This window comes from Muscardinus avellanarius, assembly GCF_963383645.1.
Source record: "Muscardinus avellanarius genome assembly, chromosome: 1".
In the NCBI taxonomy this organism is placed as follows: Eukaryota; Metazoa; Chordata; class Mammalia; order Rodentia; family Gliridae; genus Muscardinus; species Muscardinus avellanarius.
This window is the reverse complement of record NC_137786.1, coordinates 80499355-80512236: the sequence shown is the minus strand read 5'-3', so window position 1 is coordinate 80512236 and position 12882 is coordinate 80499355. Positions and strand designations below refer to the sequence as shown.

General features: G+C 32.6%; 1 protein-coding gene across 3 annotated transcripts in view; it reads left to right on the top strand.

Annotated features, from left to right (window-relative positions):
• KIAA0825 overlaps positions 1 to 12882 on the top strand; it is a gene marked incomplete at both ends in the record, with an annotated part of 378820 nt that overhangs the window by 14776 nt on the left and 351162 nt on the right. For all 3 annotated transcript variants that reach the window (XM_080697642.1, XM_080697640.1, XM_080697641.1), the window contains 2 exons: positions 743 to 911; positions 3820 to 4489. In XM_080697642.1, coding sequence (XP_080553768.1) covers positions 743 to 911; positions 3820 to 4489 — 839 coding nt within the window. The remainder of the gene's footprint in view (positions 1 to 742; positions 912 to 3819; positions 4490 to 12882) is intronic.

Sequence of the window (12882 nt, the reverse complement as noted above, 5' to 3'; positions counted from 1 at the left end):
TTTTTAAACATTTATTTAAAGTTCAATTATATATTTTAATCTTTTTTGTAAACAAAGCTTTCATGGTATGCTTTATAAACATTTAGAAAATACAAAAAAACTACCTAATTTTACCACCTAAATATAATTGCTATTAATCTTTTGCTTCATTTCCTCCTAATATGTTTAATTTAATTTTTATTATGTGTTTATTTTTTGGAATGAAATTGGGTAGCAGCAAAAGTATTAAGCTGTAGTAACATTGCATATACCTCTTGTATCCTTTACAGCTTTTAAAATTATGAGCTCTTTGCAATTGTTTAGTGACTTCTTAGCACTCCATTAATTGGAATTTTCCACAATTTATATTATAATTCATCTGTTAGTACAATGTGCATATTTTAGTTTTCACAGTAATCCGGAGTATTTCTCTGCACTTGCATTCACTATCATGAAACCCATTATTGCATTATATCTATGGCTGATGTTTCTTTTAACTCAAAAGAATTTCTAATTCATTTCTAAGTAGCTTGCTTGTTTATATTTCCTCTGTTGTATTTTTTCTTCCAGAAAATTCAAGGTCTCAGTTCTTAATTATAAATGATAATGTGTACATTTTAATATTTTCATATCATATGAATGTTTTATAACTTTATTAATTGTACACCACCAGTTACCACATATAAATATTACAGGGACTACAATATTCTGAGATGGAGCCATTACCTACTTCTCACCAGAATATTTTTTTCTTCTTTTATAGCATAGAACATTGCATTAAAGAAATACAGTCTGAAGTTAACAAACAGTGCCCAGATGTGCAGCTGCAAACAGCAATGGACTGCTTTGAATGGTTAACTAACTATAATTATAATACATCCAAGTCACCTTGTATTTCCCATGGAGATTTGATAAAATTCCTCAAAACACTGGTAAAAAATAAATCTTTGTTTTCTAATGGAGTAGTGGGGTGGGCTAACAGGAAATACAGTTCATTCAATTTCTATGCATAAATGTTTTAGTGATGATATCAGCTGCCATATCAAAGTTTTCTCTATGTTCATTATTAAACACAATAAGATCCCCATCAGTTATATCCATTAAATGGCCTTATCTCCCATTCTCTGCATTCTCAATCTGAAGCCATACCTAGTTCTTTTCAATGAAGGCAGAAATTTATATAAGACCTCTGTTAATTGAGAAATATTATATTGGTCATCCTTTGATCCTGAACAACCTCTATGTTAGAGAAGTTTTATACCCTCCAATTAGAACAGTTATTTTATTATATCTACAAAGGAGGCTAACTTATAAGAACAAATTCCCAAAGAAACAGTATAGTTGTCAGAAAGAAGTATTTTTGTAGCCATGGTTCTAATTTAGGGGGAAGACACTGTTTTTGTCTAAACATCAAACATTGATTAAGGCAGATGTGGAAAATATCTTGAGGTTGTAGATGGCTTAGGATGACAGAATCAGATGAAAATAGTTTTTGGCTGTTGTTATTATTACAGATGTCTCTTTAATGTTTACAAAGTAATAAAAGGAAGAGAGAGGAAGACTATATGCCCTGAAGCCTTACTCTTTTAAGAAAATCCTCTCACCCATTATCTCTTGAAGGTGGAGCCTTGAAGAATAAATATGGATATAGTTATTTCTTTAATTTCTATTAAGAGCCATGTGTATTGAATTTCATTAATATTGATGTAATAATGCTTTCTCATTTAATTAAAAGCAAGAGCTTTTAATTATCTTTTAATCTGTCACACATAAGTCATTCTCTATTCACTGCAGGGCAAAGGCCGCCTTAGTTTTGTTCAAACTCATTAGACTGATAAGCTTGTGCCAGACCTAAGGTTTTTTTACATAACTTATCACATTATTTTGAGAAAGAAACCACATTATTAAAATAGATCCAAATTAAAATGTTCTTATTATCAATTTTCAACATGTTAAAAGTATTGATTTTATGGCATTTTTATATATCTATTTTTGCAGGAAATTTTTATTTCCTACCAAGTTTTCATGGTAAAACTGCTGAAGTTATTTTTAAAATTTACGCACTTATACAAAATACATGTTTTGAACCTCTGTAATCTAGTCTTCTTCTTCTTTTTTTTTCTTTTCTTTTTGTGGTACTGAGATGGAACTCAGGGACATTGTACCTCCAAGCTACACTCCCAGCCCTATTTTTTAGTCTTTTTATTTTTGAAACAGGCTCTCACTAAGTAGCGAAGGGTCTTGCTAAGTAGCTGAGGTTGTCCACTAACACATTCCTCCAGTCTCAGCCTCCCAGATACTGGAATTACAAGTGTACGCTACCACACCCGACTTGTAATCTATTATTCTTTGTTTGATTAAATATTTACAGTTACTAACTCACTTAGAGACTCAAAGCTGAGGTGCTAATATGATCATTTGCCTTGTAGAATTTACCTGAACTCTATCTGAGGACATTTCTTGAAGTATCAAAGGAACTAATAACAGGAAAAGAAAGAAAGAGGCCATAGAAAGCTTACAAGCACTTTGCCAACCTCTAGATCATGCTAGAAAGAATGCAGACGAAGAGAATGAAGCTAGGAATCTAGTCTTGGTTCTGTGTCTTACTGTCACTTAAAAGTGCTTTAGTTAGTGTCCTGATCTGTAAATGGATTCAAATATCTCTCAGAGTTTTCATTATGAATAAACCAGAGAATGTATGAAAAATGCTTTTTATGAAATAAGGCATAGATGTTGGTTATGATGATTACAGGTAGAACATTAAATTCAGCATTGCAGTGCTTAGAATGATTGAGAGCAAATTCTAGGAGCCTGTCTATGAGTTGTTCATAATTCTGAATCATACATAATAACTGTGGTATCTTTATCAATAAGAAATTTCAAAGCCAGCCTGATTTTTAGGCCACTTGAGGTTTATTTCCATTTCTCTTGTAATCACCTTGTTTCTGCTTAGATAATATAAACTAATTTCAGTATTAGCTGAAGTAGATATAATTAGTTAAATCGGCATGTAAGAAGAATGTGTGCGTGTGACTCAAAGTCCAAGTAAAAAGTAATTTTTCTCCTTTATTATTCATAATCATACCCACTATTGTTTTCTATCAGCACAGAAAGTATAAAAGAATAGTTTTATATCATCTTTTGGGAAGATATTCTGAGAGTATATGTATCCTCTTTTGAGTTAGTGATTTCTTTGGAGAGAAATGAAATATTCTCAGATTAATTTTCAACATAAAGTATTTCTTAACATTGTTCTCAGAAAGGAATTTAAAGTTGAAATCTTTTAATGTTTCAAATTTTATTTCTCAGGATGGTAGCTATTAGTAAACCCTCAGCGCATACTATATTTAAAGATCTTTGCTCTATTCTAGAATAATTTTAAGCATTGTATGTTCATTTGGAGTTTTATAATAATAAGTACCATCATTTAGGCATGAAAATTATTAGGAATTAGACTGCATGACTTCCATTTACTTTGTCTTAGGGATACATTTCAATCAATATTTTACTATAGATTTTTACATAGAGAATTTTTAAATTGCAGCCTTCATACAGCTTAGGTTATATCATGTGTCTAACAATATGGGCTAAAAGCTGTATTTCTAGAAATCTAATTGAAAAAATAATCAGCTGGGGTTTACAAAATTTCCAGACCTTAAAAGCTAGCATTCTAAAATGTCTGAATTGATCAAATTTCAAATACAAAAAGAAAAATATTGGAAGATAGTGTATTGATTCTAAATTGAAATAAAATTATTCAGAAATAGTATATCTCTGTAGAAATAATTTTTCATGTTATACTTTAATCACATTTCTATTGTTATAATTTACTTTTATCAGCAAGATTTCCTGAAGGATGAACAAAATCAAGAAGAAATGATTCTGGATTTGCTGTGGGACCTCTCCTGCCAGACCAGAGTTTCATTACCATTGACTCTAAGTGAAACATCATTCCATTTCCTGTCTAGAACCTCTCTTCATTCTGTTGAAGATCACTCCCCTTTGGATGTAGCATCTCTATGGGATGATGTAAGACTGCATCTTCGACGCTTCTTAGTGAGCAGATTACAAAGCCATAACGAAATAAATAATTCACAGCAAAAAATTCTATTGAAAAGCCAATGCATACAGCAACTCTTGTTTCTTTATCCAGAATCAGAAGTTATCATAAAGTACCAGAACATACAGAATAAACTATTGACTGAACTTCTGAAGAACTCCTTTCCTTCTTACAGCAGAGATTCAAATTTAGACATAACAGCTCAAAGATACCAAAGTGCAATGCTTAAGTTATACGTGGTGATGAAAGAGGATTTTGACACACTGTATGAAATCTTAGCTCCATCCTCAACAGCAAAATTCATTAAAGAAACTTACCTGGATACAGTTACAGAAGAAATGGCACAATTTCTTAAAAATTTCTGTGAGCTACAGTTCAAAGAAAATGCTGTTCGTGTGGTTAAAACAAGCAAGAGCTCCAGCAAGCATAGAGGAGCAGTGCATGCTTTGGGTTAGTGACTTTTAAATTTTCTGTTTGGTATAACTTAAGCCTTTTGATATCTTTAATTTTCTGGGGTTTTGTTGTTGTTTGGTTTAATCTCATTGCAAACTTGAAAATAAGTGTAACAAAATTTCATAATATACATTTCTCTTATGTATTCTTTTTCTGTAAGTACAGTAATAGAAGTGTTTTCTTTCCTGTTAAATTGTTAATGATAATGAAAATGTAAGCCAAAAGTTTTGCAAATACGAGTTTTGTTTCTTTTGATTGCATATGACAAATGATAAAATATTGGATGAACATATGTGTGTGTGTGTGTGTGTATATGAAAACACACACAGTTATTTGTATAACAGAAGGGCTTTTTTTTTTTTTTTTGGTATTGAGGAGTGAATCCAGGTTGCTCTACCACTGAGCTTAGTCCTCCCTCCCCAATCCTGAACTTTTTATTTTTTAATTTTCGAACAAGGTGTTGCTAAGATGCTGAGGCTGGCCACAGACCTGTGATCCTTCTGTCTCAGTCTCCCAAGCACTGGAATTACAAGAGTGAGCCACTGCACCTGGCATAGTTTTTAATTCATTGTAGCTTCCAAAGCTAAAACATTATTAAAGAAGAGTTTCTAAAATTTGTTGAAACTTGCACTAAAATTGGAAGCGTAAAAATTATAACTAGATTTTAGTCATTGCTTTTAATAAAGAGCAAGTATGAAATATTAATTATAAAATTCAATATTGTAACTGCATGAAAAGGCATTTTAATTACAGCTGATTTTAAAATTCCTCTAATTCTGTTAAGCTACATCCCCAGCCCTTTATATATATATATATATATTTTTGATACAGGATTTCAGTAAGTTACTTTTGGTTTCACTGAATTGCTGAGGCTGACCTCAAGCCTATAATCCTTAAATCTCAGCCTTCAAAATGCTGGGATTACAGGCATGTACCACTGCATCCATCTTCTAATTTTTTCTATAATAATGTATATAAATAATGCATGATTTGAAAATTCCTAACTTTATTCAAAAGAAAAAATTTTTTTATGATACAATATACATTCTTGTCATAATTTTAATTTTCTACTAACAGAAAAGAATCAGAGTGAAAATGGAATTATTCTTAAAATTATCTTTATTCATGAAACTGAGGTGTATTTCTAAATACATTCACAACTATGTTAAGTAAAAATTATCATTTGGCAAATTGTTATAGATTTTTGAATTTATAGTCTTTTTAAAAATTTCCATATTGCATTATGTTTTTACTTATCTTCATTTACAAAATGCCAGAAGACCAAAATAATATAATATATGAATTTTCAAACATGTTAATATTTTCTTTTAAAATTTTATTTTCCTCTGAAAGCTGAATCACATTGCAGAACCGAGATGAATCAGCCAATTGGGGTTATGGCAGGATACAAAATTGGCTAATTTAGAAACATTGCAGTTTTTCTCAAAACAAATAGATTAACATAAATTTTTAAGTGCATTTTATGAGTGTACTTGTTTTCTAATTTTTTTAGTCTCTAGAAAATTCTTTCCTACTAGTAAAGTGGTTTCAATATGAAAGTTTTATATGTGCTAAATATATTTTATAAGGGAAGAAACGATCTATATAGTTGAATATATGCATAAATTACTATGAACACTGATTTTGAGGTATTTTCCCATTTGTAAGAGAAAAGTATTTTCTGCTTTAACTCTAGAATTGAAATAAATTTCCACAAGTCTAACTACACTGATCTTCTCAGACTTGGTTGGTTATCTGAAGTTTGGTATAGATCACTTGTTGAATGAATGCTTTCCATCTGCTCGGCTCTGTGCTGAGAGGGCTATTCCTTATTGTCCAGTTTTCTGTACAAGGAAATATACTTAGAAAGATTAATTTGACCTGGATCATGTTATATGGAGTCAGGAAATTATATTTTAAATCAGGATTCTTCGTTAGTTTTCTGCGTCTCCAAAACTTATGTTCTCAACCACCATACTATTATATCTTTTCTCAATGTGTAGAATTAAATGCCTTGTCATTTGTAAAAGAAATTTCAAACAGCACTGTTCAATGGAATTCTTGAAAATAAATTCATTTTAGCTTTATTCAGCACCAATAAACAAGTATTAAGCAGATGTCATGTTCAAAGTTTTAAGCACAGAACTGGAGGAAAAAAACTAAATGAGTCACTACTGCTATTTGAGAAATGCTAAACTTACTTAAAAGATCAACTGTGCTTTTCTCTAATATTTGACCCAATGATGGAATTTTATTTATTAAAGAAATCTTTGTGATGAGCAATAGCAATTTATATCTCTATTTGAATTAACTCTAGACTGGCTCTAATGGCCTATATAGTAAATTATATCTTTATTTTCACCACATCTTTGGAGTTTTGCCTGAAACTATAGAAAGAACATTTTAAGTGACAATAGTAAACATATTGGTTTAGTGATGTGCATTATCTTATTTAATCCCCAAAAGTAGATGCCATTAGTAGCTCCATTCTATAGCAAAGGAAACTAAGACATAGGGATTTTAAGCAATTTCCTCAAGCTCATAAAGTGAAGTCAGTGTTCAAATTCATGTCCCTCTGACTCTTTCTCTATAGCTATGCTCCACTGACCGAACCTCAGACTAGAAATGCCATATCCCATTTTAAAACACTTCTCTGAATCTTCTCTCTGCTTCCTCAATGTCGGTGTTGTCATGCTTTTACTCTTCTACAAACTAACACACACTCTTCTCATCAAAGCCCAAATAATCAGAGCTTAAAAGGTTTTTTTGTTTATAATTCTTCTTTGATTATCTATTATCATATCATAAGCAGGATTTATATGTAAACTATAGTGTTAAGGAGCTAATGTCATACCTGTGTGTTGATATACCTATCATGTTCTTGATGAGCTAAAACAATTTGGGCCTACTGAATCTTTATCACTGATTTTGTATTTAGATTGAAGATTGTTCTTCCCTGAGTGGTCTGTAACTTATCCATCTATCTATATTACTTTAGGATCAAAAATGAATTATTGCTTATTATGTATAAGAATTTATAAAACTTTTTGTGTGTGAGTTAATTTAATCTTCCAAATAGCTCTTCATATTATTTATACTTGATGTACAGGAAAACTGAGAATTAGAGATATATTTCCTAAGGCCACATAGATAATAAATAAGCCAAAGAAGGACTTCCTTGTAATGTTTGCTTGGGGTTTTAAGATATTCTCTCTCTCTCTGTCCTCTGTCCTCTGTCCTCTCCCTCTCCCTCTCCCTCTCCTAGTACTGGGGATTATTAAACTAAGGGCCTTGTGTGTGCTAGTCAAGCAGCACTCTACCACCAAGCTAGGCACCCAGCTCTGCTATGTTATCTTGATATGCCACAAAACTATGTGCCAAAAACTATGTTGAAGACACTATGATAATTTGTATTTAAATATTCCACTGCCTGGTATGGTAGTTCCATACCTGTAATCCCAGTATCTGGGTTGCTCTGATAAGAAGAGGCAAGCATGTGGTAACATAGTGAGACTCTGTTTCAAAATAAAAAACAAAATAGCACTGCGAGTGTTGCTCAGACATACAAAACCCCTGTGTTCAATCCTCAAACCCCCCAAAATTAGTTACCAAATAGACTTAAAATTTCTTTTTTGAGTTTCACATTCCTATGTTCTCTATAGTACTCATTAAATGTTTTCATTTTTCTTTTTGGTTGACAAAGCTTTGTAACTGATTTCTAATTTTCTTGTGTGTATTACCTCAGTAACTGATTTGGGGTGGGTTTTATTCTTTCCTAGCTGGCCAGCTGGCTCCCATGGGGTTAGTGTTCACCTGAGCATCCCCAGGGTAACTTCTGCCTGCAAAAAATTCAGGTTCTCCCAGACATACATTTAAAATATAGTGACAATCGCTCTGGCCATTTTCTTTCTTTCTTTCTTTCTTTCTTTCTTTCTTTCTTTCTTTCTTTCTTTTTTTTTTTTTTTGCAGTACTGAGGATGGATCCCAGGGGCATTCTACGTTAGAGCTATACCTGCAGCCCTATTTTTTATTCTTTATTTTGAAACAGGTTCTCACTAAGTTGCAGAGGGCCTCACTAAGCAGCTGAGGCTGGCTGAGAACCACAATCCTCCCATCTCAGCCTCCCAAGTACTAGGATTACAAGTGTGTGCCACCTTGCCCAGCTCTCTGGCCATTTTCTTGTGATAAGGTATCAGATGAACATGTAATTTGTTGTATGGAAACTTTTTCTCCTATATATTCATAATGGTTTTGCTCTTTTTTTTCTTCAAGAGCATATGCTGTTTTAGCATTGTGAAACACTGAGAACTATATAGTTTGAGTTTTTTTATTTGAAGAAAATTATAAAACAATGTGCATGTAAATGTTATAGAATCTTTATGATTTGGTGAGCTTTCCTTGAAGAGAGCAACTTTGCATTTATGGATACTTTTACAAAGTTTCAAGAGTGATGTAAGCTCCATGACTTTCTCAATAACTTTGATTTTACTAATCTGTTTTCTTTTCCTTTGCTTTCTAATACTCTTCAGGAAAATTATGAGTTTTCTTAATGGTTTATGCTACAAATATTGTTCTTTCATTTATTTTTTAAGGCTTTAAAGTCAAAATAGCCTTACAAAAATTGGCTAGAAATTTGCAATTAATGTTTTGATTGTAACTTGATTTGCCTTTATCTGGAAACTTAGATCTGTATTTATATATACACATGTATAATCTCCATTTCAGGAGAAAAATTGCCATTCTCATAACATTTCTTTGTCTGCATTTAGAAGGGTTAAGTAATCAAATTAATCTTACTTTTAACGTTGTATTTCCTTTGGATTTAAGGAAATGCTATTTTTCTCAATGTTTAAAAAAGATAATATGTTTTAGTGAAGATTGTTTTAGTGCTCTGGTCATTTTTCTAGATTTTTAGCTGAGCCCTGTTGTCTGATCAACAGGTATCTCTCCTGCTTAACTATTTCTAGGTGGGGGTAATTAACAGTTCTCAAGAGAGAAGAATTTCTAGTATGGTATCTAGCCACTTTTCTGGATCTTTTGTGTGATTTCTTCTTGCTTGATCAATAGATACTCCTTTGAGGGTAGCTAACAGTGCTCAGGGTAATTAGCGTGAATATAGATTTACAAATTCCCCAGAATCTGGGACTCCAAGGCCTGTCTTGGGGGTGACTGGCCTGGATTGGGGAATTTTAGCACAGATTTCCACATTAAAGTTTACTTTTCTAGATAAATTTTAATATCACTATCGAAAAACAAAAAGAGGCAGAATTGTTTATGTGTAGTAAATTTCAGTTAAACACACCCTCTCTATTTAAGAGGAAAAAGTGCTCGTATGAGATTTTAATGCTAGGATAAATTTCATGGTGCCTGAATATCTGAGTTTTCCTTGAGGCTATTGTTAGCTTGAAAAGGAAAGACTTATGAAAAGGTGACACATGTCTTTGAATATCTGGAAGGTTCCTAAAAATCTTCAATGGAGAAGAGGTTGAATGGAGTAGCCTCTAAGGCCCCTTCCCTTTCTCAGTTCCTGCCTCTTTTGTCTAAGGAGAATTAGAGGTGAGAAAAAAGAAGCTCTCAGGGGATGAAAAGATTCTTCAGGGTAAAGGAGGCCCTCACACCAACCAGGAAACAGAATTCTTGACTAGGGAGACAGAGCACAGGTGGAAAGGAGCGGGTTAGAAGCCACCCTACTCCCTCTGCCATGCTACCTACCCCTCAAGTGGCTGTGGCCCTTGGAGTGAGGAAGTGTATGGAGGTGGCAAGGCAAGCGAAATGCACGCAGGAAAAGGCATTAGTACCAGTGCCCTTACAGGAGACCTCTGCCTCCAAGAAGGACATTTCATCTCTTCCCCTCAGGTGCCCTTTGTGCTCCTGAGGCAGAAGGAAGCATCTCCACTAGAACTCTGATGACAGACTCGACTCGTTATCTTCTAATCCTGCACTAGTCAAAGGTGGAATTCTAAGTAATTCAAAACAGGGAATGGGATAAAAAATTAAGCATGAATTATGCCATTGAGTCATACTTCCAGCCCCCAAATACTGGGGTTTTAATAATCTATTATTTTGACTTGGAAAAAGAAATATCTATTTAAAAGCATCAGTGACATTTTAAAAGGAAAATGAAAATAATTTTTAAAATTCAATGGAAAGAACTTTAAAGTATAATCATTCTTAAATGGAACAAATTTATTTTGTATCATTTCTATATTGAGCAAAGAATGTGTACAAATGTTCATGAGGATGTTGCAAGCCAGAAATTAATATTCTTGAGAAAGTGAGTTGCGGAAGTCACTATGAAATGTTCCTAAAAATTTTTGGTTTCTGCTTTACTATGTTAAAATGATCTCTGTTAGTCTATATCTTATTATGAACATAATAATGTGGAGTTTACTTCTATTATATAAAACTGTGCACAGATCATGAATCCCTAAATTCCTTTTTAACATATGTTCAGTTTTTCCAATGGAATATTATAAGCAAGTGTTAGATATTCTTTAATTAACATATTTCTTTTCAGTTCTTAGAAACTATGTTATATAACTTCTAATTATTATAATACCAATCAGTTATTAATATCCAGTATATAGAACATATTTTTATAAATGTTCAAGAAGAAAGTTTAATAAGCAAATAAAGATTGATAAGATTTCTATAAAAATGAAATCTTTTCAACTGAAGGCTGAGATTTATAATAATTGTTCCCATACCATTCTTTCTTAGGAAAATCAACCCATAGGATGTACATTATAACATTTTAGTTTTAACTCTTTATATAAAAGTACAAAAATGTTTGACAATGAGTATAAAATCTATGAAGTTATATATTTGGTATAAAACTTTCTGCCTCAAAGTAATTGTTATTTAACAATTTAATATCTCTACCTATTTGTTTTAACTATAGGCAACGTCTTAGTCCTTTCAGTCTGATATTAAAAACATCCCATAGATTTGGGGAATTTAAACAACAAATATTTATTTCTCACAATTTTAGAGACAGGCAAATCCAAGATCAAGGTACCAGCAAATTTGTTATCTGGTGAAGGTCCACTTTCTGATTCATAGATGGCAGTCTTCTGTGTACTTACATGGCAGAAAGGGGAAAGGAGCTCTCAGGGATCATGAGGACACTAATTCACTCATAAGGGTCACCTCTTAAAAGTCCCACTTCCAAATAGTATCACTTTAGTGGTCAGGATTTCAGCATATAAATCTAGTGGAGGGAGCAAATATTCAGACCTTTACAGGGAAAATCTGTGTCTTTTATACATGCAACTGTTAAAATTCTTTGTCTGGGCAGGAGTGGTGGGGTATGCTTGTGATCCCAGTACTTGGGAGGATGAGACGGGAGGATTTCAGGTTCTTGGCCAGCCACAGCTACTTAGTGAGGCCCTCCGCAACTTAGTGAGACCTTGTTTCAAAATAAAGAATACAACATAGGGCTGGGGGTGTAACTTGGAGCTAGAATGCCCCTGTGTTCAATGTACTGAAAAAAAAAAAAAAAAAAGAAAGGAAAGAAAGAAAAAGAAAGAAAAGGAAAGAAAAAAGAAATTCTTTGTCTGGAGTGGCATTTTCTGAGCATGGACTGATCCTGTTAAGGATTTTATAAAGGATAACCTAGTGGTAGCTTTGAGAGTTAAACCAATCAATCTTCAACCTGCCACACTTGGAAATGAGAAAATAATCCTTAGCTTTGGGTAAAATGTTCAGAAGTCATTATGGATTTTCAGTCAGACATGGTTTTGCTTCTGTCATTCTTAAAATTGAATTTCTAGTCCTCTGTTTATACAGATATTTCTAATTTGTTTCTATTCTTGCCAAAACACTCATAAGAACTTTGATGTTTGGCTTATCTAAATGGAGATCTAAAATTGCATATGTAAGGAAATGAAAAATTATTTAAAAATGGAGTAAAATGTGTTGGCTTGCTCAAAAGCAAAGCCTACCAGTGTTTGCTTTTGCAACTTCTTTTTAACACTGAATAAAAGTAGAAAACCCTTGTCTGTTATTTAGGATGGAGTCATTTACCTTCTAACTAGTTTAATCTTCTTAACAGAATAGGAAGTACCCAAGCTAGTAGGTAAATCCAAATCAGAGATGAGAATTTAATAAGGCCTTTAGAATTATATGATGCCAGTGAAATATAAAAGACCAAATAATTTGAAGTTTTGATATTTAAAATTCTTTAAAATGGTCATACTGAGCTGATTTTAGAATAGTGTTATATTGTTTGTCCTCCAAAGTAAAAATTATTTTTAAGTTTGAATTCTGTGTCAGAATATCCATTGGTAAAAGGCACACTGTAGAAGTAATTATTTGAGTGGACACCCAAGTGTGTGAAATAATCTGTTCTGAAAAGAAAAGAAATTGCCTCCAAATTTTATGATGCTCGT